At 40.1% G+C, this 10,630-nt stretch overlaps 1 protein-coding gene across 1 annotated transcript; it reads left to right on the forward strand.

The window, feature by feature from the left end:
• The first annotated feature begins 900 nt into the window (after positions 1 to 900).
• Positions 901 to 10,048, forward strand: LOC121504318 (chymotrypsinogen B-like). Its single transcript, XM_041779031.1, has 6 exons — positions 901 to 938; positions 8,007 to 8,027; positions 8,182 to 8,311; positions 8,667 to 8,920; positions 9,011 to 9,144; positions 9,683 to 10,048. The coding sequence occupies exons 3-6, from the start codon at positions 8,193 to 8,195 to the stop codon at positions 10,046 to 10,048; spliced, it is 873 nt and encodes a 290-aa protein (XP_041634965.1). The 5' UTR covers positions 901 to 938; positions 8,007 to 8,027; positions 8,182 to 8,192.
• The last annotated feature ends 582 nt before the right edge of the window (positions 10,049 to 10,630 follow it).

Consider the following 10,630-nt stretch of genomic DNA (forward strand, 5'->3'; position numbering starts at 1 on the left):
GTCCACCTGGTCCAGAAGTGAGCAGAGATCTGTTCATTTATGTTACTTCCATGGTTCCAATGAGTCAAAAGTCTTGTGTTGTTAAGAATCAGTTTTAGGATGAAAGCAGGGCTTGTGCTTTCCTTTGGGTGGTGGGAGGAGAATTACATGCTCTTCTGGTGGGATTTCTGCAGCACTCTCATCCAGACAACGTTGTCACAAGGAAGAAAACTCTTTGTACTTGACTGACCAGTGGCTGAATGCACTAAAACTTAAGGTGAAGCTTGAAGCACGAAGTACACAATGGGACACTCTCAATGGAAATGGACAAAGCTGTCTGCTACTTCTGCCACTGGTCCAGAAGTGAGTAGAGATTAGTTCATTCAAGTTCCGTCCACGGCTACAGCAAGTTAAAAGTTTTCTAACATCAAGAAACAACTTTTGGATGAAAGAATTTCTACATATTTTCATAATCTTTAGATGATATTATGTACTGTAGATGGTGGGATATTCAAAGTCCTCTATACTTTTTAAGGGTGAGAAGAATGTCCCACCATATACGGTGCATAATATCATCAACAGAGTCAGAGAATCTGGAGAAATCTTTGTACACAGGGGAAAAGAAAAATGGTCAACACTGGGCGTTAGTCATCTTCTGTAACTCAGGCAATTAAAGTTTAACCACAACCACAGCTGCCAGAAACTAAGGCATGCAGACAAACATGTTACTCCAGCTGGTTTTGACAATAGCTTTTACATGTTACTAATGACATGCGGATATCAATGAAGGGAAAAACATGATATTCAGAACTTAAGATGAGGTGTGACAGTGTGGGATGTGCCGAATGTTTGGGCTAAGATATAAGAAGCAGAGCGACAGAAAAGACGGCACAGCTGAAAAATGGCTTTTGGGACGTTTCTGTTCAGTGTGGCTCTGATCAACCTTCTCTCTTTTGAAGGTAAGGTAGATGTTTTGACAGTTTCTCTTCATAAAATGACTTTCTTGGTAGTTTTGACTTTACTATTATGGAACTACAGTAGTACGAGTAGTATCTTTTATGACATTTTTCTTAACACAGCTGGTGTTTATTCAGCAACTGGTTCCACCTCTAAATTTGATATCCATCCATCCATCTTTTAACAACACTTATCCCGCTGGGGGTCATGGAGGGCTGGAGCCTATCCCAGCTGTCATTGGGTGAGAGGCGAGGTAGACCCTGGACTGGTCGCCAGTCAATCGCAGGGCTGACATAGAGACAGACAACCAGGCAGGCTCATGGCCAATTTCCTTGGACAGGATGGGTTTGGAATGGCCTGAGTGACAGAAAAAAAATGTGGTTATGTTAGGGTTAAGTTATGGGCTAGGGTTAAGGAAAGGATGGGTATGGAACAAGCTGAATGACTGTAAAAACTATAGTGTGGTTCTGGTAAAGGTTATGGTTAGCTTTAGGAAAGGGTGGGTCCAGAATGGCCTGAACAAATGTAAAAATTCTGATTGGGGTTAGGGTACAAGTATGGGTTAGGGTTGGAAAAGGTGTTCAGGAGTGGTGTTCTGCAACCAGACCCCTCCTGGAATGTGGGCATTAACCAGGAAAGACAATCAAAGGCTGCTGGTGCTAACACTGCTAATGCTAGCCAAGCTCTCGAAACCAACTTCTGGATGCTGAGGTCTGAAGTCTGTTTACTGAAAACAGTGTAATATTGGTTTGCAGAGTGTCTTTCCTTAACCTTAGACCTGGCACCTAAATGCACTTCTAATTGGATGGAAAAAAATTCACCTCATTTTAACAACTTCCACATTTGTTTTGGCTGCCCACAAAGTAGTTTCCAAGTCCAGAGTGACCTGATCTAAGGCTAAAGTACTTTAAACACTTATTGACCTCAGTAGATGACACACCCATGGTTTGTTTGCTTTCTGGTCTTGGCAAATGCTCGATATCTTTGCACCAAGAACAATGACTAGTGAATTCTTCAAACAGGTGTGTCTTAGAATTTGTACAAGCAACTTGTCAGAATAACTGCAAACGAGACTATCAAAATTTCTTTGTGACTGACTTGATCAACCATGTGACAATGGAGAAATACAGGATGTCTCATCTAAACAGACGGGAGCGGGACTTCTGGTTTGGCGAGCTAGGCAATGGCGGCGTAGGCGAACGTGCTCCCGACTTTTCAAGTTAGAAGAAGCCCACTACAACTCGAATAATCAAAATTTTTAAAACATCAGACTAGTTTGTGGGGTTTGAGAATGCCTAGAGGAAAGTCTAAAAAGTCAGTGCAGCTCGAGTTAATTGACGGAGACGGACAGGCTTCCCCAGCTAGCAGTGAAATGGAGGACGACAACAACATGCAGTTGGACAATGAGGAGGAGCAGACGGACGAAGCGGGCTTGGACATTATACTGAAAGAGCTGAGAGAGTTTAGGAAAGACAGCAGTCAGCAGCTGGAAGGAATTCGGGAAGAAATAACCAAAACTAACACCAGAATCGAGGAGGCGGATAAGAGGATTGACGCTGCCGAAACCCGGATACAAGGGACAGAAGAAGCGGTGACAGAGTTGCTGAAACTGCAGATACACTTGGACGCAAAACTGACAGACTTGGAGGGCCGTTCCAGGAGAGAGAACATTAGAATACACGGTGTCAAAGAGGGAGCAGAGGAAAATTCTCCATCAATGGTCTCTTATGTGGAGCACCTGCTGCGGGAGGGGCTGGAGCTACTGGCTACCTTTGAGCTACGGGTGGAGAGGGCACACCGTGCGTTGACGCAGAAACCGCCTGTGGAGGCCCCTCCAAGGTCCATAGTTGCCAGACTGTCAAGTTTTAGGATGAAAGAAGAGGTACTACGGCTGGCCTGGCAAAATCGAGGGTTTGAGCGTCTCGGGAAAAGAGTCAATCTGGATCATGACTACGCGCCTGATGTGCTGAAAAAACGACGAGATTATGCCGAAGCGAAATCGGTCCTAAAAGAGAAAAAAATCCGATTTCAAACTCCGTTCCCGGCCAAGTTAAGAGTATTCTATCCAGAGGGAACTGTACTGTATGGATCGGCGGAGGAGGCGACTGCTGACATGGAGAAGAAGGGATACCCAGTTACGGTCATTACGCGTCCAGAGTCGCTGCTGGAGCAAGTCCAGCAGTTTACGTGGCGCACGAGCAGGAAGATGGGAGGTCGGGAAAGAGTGAGGAAGGTGACAGACTATAAGGACAAACTGCAGGCTTTTAGACGCCAAGATCCGGGGAGACAGTAAGAGATTTGAAAGTTTTGTTGTGTAGGAAAGCCCTGGGAAGTGAGGTTAAGTTTTTCCTTTCTTTTCCTTTTGGATCTACAGACAGACAAAGAACAAGTACTGCACATTAAAGGGACATTTTGGCTGGTTAAAACTAAGAATATATAGAAGTCAGGTGGTTTTCCTATCCCTAAAGCCGGAGGAACAATAGAATGAACATAATACCAGCAAATGAGGGCCCTCTCCTAACAACCAGGAGGGGAGGTTTTCCCTCAAAGCCCTTTTACCACCAGGGCTTAAATAGGGTCAATATTAAGACCCCACAGTTGGAAGTCTTCTTCTTAATTTGTTTGGTTCTTATGGTGTTCTGGTTCTCTCAAGAACATTTATTGCTGCTGTTCTTTGCAGCCTATGGGGTGTTATTTGTAATACATTTTGGCATATATGATTATGAGTCAGGTATGGGGTCTTGTTATGTTTTTCATATCGAATAGTGAATGCAAGAAGTTAAATTAGCATCATACAATGTGAACAGCTTAGTCAATCCCATCAAGAGAAGCAAGATATTAACCAAACTGATGGGGGACAAAGTTGAGGTGGCCTTTTTGCAAGAAACGCACCTTTCAGACACAGAACATGCTAAATTAAAAAGATTAGGGTTTAAACATCAGTTCTCATCATCTTGTACAACTGGCCATAGGAGAGGGGTAGCAATATTAATTTCAAACAAAATCAGTTTTGAACCCTCATATGAAAAGAAGGATACGGATGGGAGATACCTTTTTTCAAGAGGACATTTATGCGGTTCATTGGTAAGTTTGTTAAATATTTATGCCCTTCCTAACTCAGACTGGAGTTTTTTTAGACAGATATTTGATTTAATAACAGCAGAGTCTCAGGGTATTTTAATCTGTGGAGGGGATCTCAATATAAGATTAAATCCTAAACTTGACTCCTCAAATATACAAATTACCCAGCCCAAGCTACTGAATAGAAGGATCAGTTCTGCAATGGAAAATATCGGATTAATTGATGTTTGGAGAGAATTAAATCCCTTAAAGAAAGACTATACATATTTCTCGAACCCCCATCTGGCATACTCAAGGATCAATTATTTTTTCACTTTTAGTCAGGATTTACACAGGGTGGCGGATTGTGATATAGGCATTATGGACCTTTCAGATCATAGCCCTCTTTATTTAAAACTAAATATTGAGCAGAACCAAAGACATACTTTATGGAGATTAAACACCCATCTATTGAATCATATGAAGGATCAGATCAGGAAAGATATTACAGAGTATTTAGAGCAGAATGACAATGGGCAAGTCTCTCCACCGATGATATGGGATGCATGCAAGGCTGTGCTTAGGGGTAAAATAATTGGTTACAGTGCTAATATAAAGAGAACTAAACACAAAGAGTTGGACCAGTTGCAAAAAGAACTGAAACAGCTAGAGCAAACCCACAAGGATGCAAAGGACAAGAAAATTAAAGAACTGATGAAGAAGAACAAGAATGAAATAAACAATATCTACACACAAGATATTCAGAAAAAATTAGTATTCACAAAACAGAAATATTACGAAGGAGGACGGAAAGCCAGTAAACTGTTAGCACATAGGCTAAAAAAGCAACAGGCAGAGAACTCGATTCATAAAATCCGAGACCCTACAACTAAATTAATACACCATATATTAAAAGATATACAAAACAGCTTTGAGATATATTATCAGAAATTATACTCCCAACCTCAATTTGAGAAAGAAAAAATGGAAGATTTATTTAGGATTATTCATCTTCCTAAATTAACTGATGAGCAGGGTAACCAACTAGCAGCCGAAATAACAGAGAGAGAAATCTCTGCAGCTATAGCTAGTCTTAAAACTAATAAGGCCCCTGGTCCAGATGGGTTCCCTTCGGAATAGTACAGGGCAATGGTCGATTCACTGGCTCCTGTGCTGAAAACTACCTTTAATTTTGGTCCTTAAGGAGAACAAGATACCACCCTCCTGGAGGGAAGCAGTAATTTCACTTATCCCGAAAGAGGGAAAGGATAGACTGGAACGTGGCAATTTTAGACCAATCAGTGTGCTAAACCAGGACTATAAGATTTTTACACATATACTGGCCAAGCGAATAGGCGGACTGTTACCACAAATTATTAGTATTGATCAGATGGGCTTTATACGTCAAAGACAAACCCAAGACAACATTAGACGGACCTTACATGTGATTAGCCACGTAACACACCACAACATAGAAGCAGTATTGGTAGGGTTAGACGCAGAAAAGGCTTTTGATTGTGTGAACTGGTCTTTTTTGTTCAGAATGCTGGAGGCTTTTGGTTTTCATTATATTTTTATTAAGACAATACAAGCTCTTTATGAAAGCCCTAGGGCAAGAGTTAAGGTTAATGGAGCAGTTTCAAACTTATTCTCATTAGAGCGTGGTACAAGACAGGGCTGCCTGCTTAGTCCCCTCTTGTTTGCAATTTTTATTGAGCCCCTGAGCCAGTTGGTTAGACAGAACAATCATATTAAAGGTATCGTTATGAGAGGAGGAGAACAAAAGATTTCGCTATTTGCAGATGATGTATTGGTGTACCTGTCAAGCCCGGAATCTTCTCTTAAAAAATTATTTTCACTTCTGGAGCATTATGGATCCTTCTCTGGATATAAGTTAAATGTTTCCAAAACTCAAATCCTCAGATTTAATTATAATCCATCAGAAAATATAAAGAAAGAGTATAACTTATGTTGGGAAGCTGAATTTATGAGCTATTTGGGGGTAAATATTCCAGTAGATTTATCAAATCTGTTTTCACTTAACTTTATTCCCCTGAACAAAAAAATTAGGGAGGATATAAGGAGATGGGACCTATTACCTTTTCTCAGTTTTGGGGCTCGAATTGAATCTGTGAAAATGGTTATTTTTCCAAAATTGCTGTATCTCTTTCAGTCCCTTCCACTAGACTTGCCAGACCAACAATTTCAGGAGTGGGATAAGCTTATTTCTAGGTATATCTGGCAGGGTCGAAGACCAAGAATTAGATACCAGAGCCTTCAACTGATGAAAAATAGGGGAGGGATGGCTCTCCCGAGTATAAAGGATTATTATATTGCTGCTCAATTAAGGCCATTAATATGTTGGTGCAATCCAGAGTATTGTGCTAGATGGAAAGAGATTGAGGGGGCTATAACAGAAGAAGTTCCAGTTCAAGCGGCAATTTGGGGATATGGAGTTGTTGAATTATCTAACTGATTTAGGAAACCCATGGGTTAAGGTATCGGTTAAATGGTGGGAGAAGGTAATAGTTCAGAATCACTTAAAAGAGGCTGTAAAAGTTTTGAGATGGTGTGGGTTTGATCCAGATTTTGCACCTAAAAGTTGGGACGGAAGGCTTAAGGGGTGGGCAGCACATGGATTGACTGCATATTGCACTTTTATGGATGAGAGAGTAATGAATAACTTTGAAAATTTGAGGAGACAGTTTGACTTGAATAAGGATGATTTTTACAGGTATCTTCAAGTTCGACATTGTATTACGCAGATAGGGAAAGGAAATAAGCAAGTGCACTGGGATAACCTTTTATTAAAAGCTTTTATAGATGCTTATAAATTGAACACAAACCAGAAAACCATCTCAAGGCTTTATAAAGGTTTACAACAAACAAAGGGCAACTCATTTTATGTTAAACAAAAATGGGAGAGGGAAGGCAACCTAGCTTTAAACGAGGAAGAGTGGGAGAATTTATGTGAACTACAGTGGAAAACTTCCAATTCAACATTATGGCAAGAGTTTTGCTGGAAAAACCTTGTTAAGTTTTTCATTACTCCATTACAAAAAGACATTATAACAGTTCCTCCAAATGCTGGAGACAGTGTGGGAGCCTTGAGGCCAATCATTTTCATATATTCTGGTCTTGTGCTTCTTTGATCCCTTTCTGGAAAGAGGTTCATAAAATTTTGAGTAAAGTGTTTAACATATATATATATTCCATTTGAGATGCAATGTTTATATTTTGGTGCCTTACACTCAGAAAATGTTTCCTCGAAGGACAAGTATTTATTCCAGATTTTAAGTGCTGCGGGCAAGAAAGCAATTACTAAGAGGTGGTTGAAACCAGAAATACCCACAGTAGATGATTGGATTGACATCGTGTATGATATTTTCAAGATGGAAAGGATTACTTTCACCCTCAGACTGCAACAGGGAGCATTTTTGAAAAGATGGGAAAGGTGGAAAATGTTTATTACATCGGTACGACCATCATTTGTTTAAAGTAAGTTTTGGTGTCCTCTTTCCCTTCTTTATTTTTATTTTTATGCTTATAATTAATTTGATTTATTGAACTTGATCACTTTTAGTGTGTTTCCCTCTGCCAAGGGTTTGTTTTTTTTTTTTTTTTTTTAAGAATAACACCCCAACAGTTATGTTCAAGAGCATCTTGTTTATATCATGTTCTTATTAAGTTATCTATTTTTGGTTTCTTATTTTGTATTTAGCAAAAGTCCAGTGAGTTTCTTTTGATATGAAACTAATGGTGCAAGATTTTTGTATCTCACAAACAGATGGCAGTGAGTATGATGTAAAGACATCTTTTTGTATGTGTGGACTAAAAATTACAATAAAAAGAGAATTGAAAAAAAAAAGAAACAGACGGGAGCATAAAAAAAATTTAAATTAGAGAAACAATTGTTTTTGTGGTCTGTGTCTCCCTTTGGTGTCTTTTATACTCAGATATTCAAGTCTTTGCCTCACTTGAAAAACATATTTCTCTGTTTTTAATATCAGGGGCTCATGCTGGAGCATGGAGTAAGTATCCAATGTTACAAGAACTTAACATTTTTCTCCTTCATTTCATATTTTTATTAAAAATAGATAAATCAGCAAAAAGTGATGCTTCTGACTTATTTAATCTAGTAAATTCAGTCGTCACTGTTGTAAATTCTCCATCTCTTCTCTCCAGGATGGGGCAAGATGCCAAAGTCAGGGCACATGCCCTGGATGGCTGTCATTTCTGTCGATGGGGACCCCTGCTGCTTCGGGTCTCTTATTAGCCCCGACTTTGTGCTGACAGACGGTCACTGTGGATTTGGGTGAGGGACGACTTAAATGTCATTAAGTCAACATTTTAAACACCAGGCAGAACAATTATTAATCTTAATTTGGCTTTCACTTACTATTTTTTGTTTGTACTTAAATGTCAACTATATTCTGGTTCCAGCTCCCTGAATGCAACTCTGTGAAATTTGACCATTTTGTTTTGTTTGAAGACAACATTTGGTGTTTTTTCATGAAAAGCTTTCCATTCACAGACCATCCTATAGTCACAGTGAAACTCAGACAGCAGAATTACTTCTTCTTTCCACCAGTTCGAATAATTCAGAACACCTACTCATCTTTAGAGCCTCAACATTTTAACATGAACTCTTAAAGTCTGTTTCCTTCCAGACCTGAGAGTAACGTACGGATCTCTCTGGGAAACATGGTGACTGGAGTTCATGGAGACAACTGCCAAGAGATGAGGAGTGTGGAATACTTCAAGTGCAAGGGGCCCACAGCCAAGTCATATCTAACCAAGGACGGCATTTGTCTTCTGAAGCTCTCAAGCCCGGTGACGTTCACAGAAAATGTCTCTCCCATCTGCTTACCTGAGAGCTCAGAATGGCCTTTCCCCACCGGGATGCCGAGCTACCTCACGACCGGTACGACTACAGAGAACACAACCAGAGTGACAGATTTGAATGTTTTTGTTACCACAGCTTAAACCTTGCCTTTGACTCGTCCCTGATTAGGAACATCTCCTGGAGACCTGTTGAAAGTGCCGATAGTCGGATACAACCAGTGTAAATGCTCCTACCCTGCACTCAACCAGTATCAGATCTGTGCTGGACAGGGATATGGACCACCAAGGCTTAACAGATGTCTGGTAAACGATACTTTGTTGTGTCTCTGTGATATAAATGCTTTGTGATCCTCTCCAAACTCATTCACAACAACAAAAAAAGATGGGGCACTTTGTAAAAAATTTCTCAGTGTCAACATCTGACATGTTAAAAAGATTTGATTATCAATTTATTGTTCTTTCATTTACATTTTACACACAGTCACAACTTTGATTTAATTGGGGTTGTAAGTAAAGTTAGGCAGTTGTTCATCTAACTTTTGTTTGGTCATTTATCTTAGGTTTAACATACTCTCTTTTTCTAGCTTTAAAGCATGAGTCTATCAGAAGTTTACGGCTTTTTCAAGCTCTTAGCATTTTTATACAAATTAACACTAACATTTACCACACTCATTAACCCTTTCACAGTCATAAATGTTCTTATTCTAGTCACGTTTTCAACTTTTGAAAGATATTGTTGTCCAAACTGATTAGGTTTTTCACAGTTGCAAATCCCTTCTTAGAGTGGATGATTCTGTGACGGCGTCTTACCTCAGTAACTTTCATGATTCTCTTGTCCCAGGACAATCTGGGGGCCGGCGTTGTGACCAGAATTGATGGCAGGATGACCCTGGTTGGTGTTGTGAGTGTGGATCAGAGCTGCACCGATCATGGAAATCTCAGACCGTTCACTGCCGTGGCCCCGTTCTACAGCTTCATCCAAGGAGTGGCCTGTGACGTCCCACCGGTCTTCGTTCCCTTCCACCCCACAGGATTTGACCCTGACACCAACTTCATCTGTTCAGCACCTCGTCATCCTGAGCCGGGACCACCAGTGGGTGGCAAGGAGGGTTTTGAGGATATTTTTACTGATGGCCAGTGGAGGTTTCACTGGAGGCGAGGGGGCATCCTCCCCCGTGACTCTCCACAAAGAGAGGACAGACCTTAAGTTCATTTTTTATGTTTATGCAATGGTTAATACACCAATATGTAGAAGCTCTTTAACCAAAATGAAATTTTTAATGCTAAAATATAATAATTATTTTTATCCATGAATTTTTAAATTTACTGATTTACAAAAACACTGAAAAAATAGTAAAGCACATTAATAGTCTTTGATTAATATGTCAAATTATAGTTATTTACTTGCATTCCTGAACAGAAAAATGAGTTTTTGTGCTTGAATGTTATGCTTGATTAATTTCTGACTTCTCAGAGAAGCCCAGTAAGCCAGCCGAAATTTGGGTATAAAAAGGTGAATTCAGTTTGAAATTCCTCATTCCAGTTCAAAATGGTAAAACGTGGAGAGCTCACTGAAAATGAAAGAGTCCGCATTGAAGCACTTCATGATGCTGGACGGTCTTTAAGACAAATATGACAGGTGGTCTAATAAATTTGTTAAGCACTGTATAATGTGCAATAAATCAGTTCAGTAGATCACGAACATTCTAAGCGTTTGCCTTTACTTCCTGTTCACTTGTTTCCTCCCTGGGGCAGTAGGCTCCTGCGCCTGGAGCCTTCCATTCACTGC

This window comes from Cheilinus undulatus, linkage group 22 (genome assembly GCF_018320785.1).
Source record: "Cheilinus undulatus linkage group 22, ASM1832078v1, whole genome shotgun sequence".
NCBI classification, from domain to species: Eukaryota; Metazoa; Chordata; class Actinopteri; order Labriformes; family Labridae; genus Cheilinus; species Cheilinus undulatus.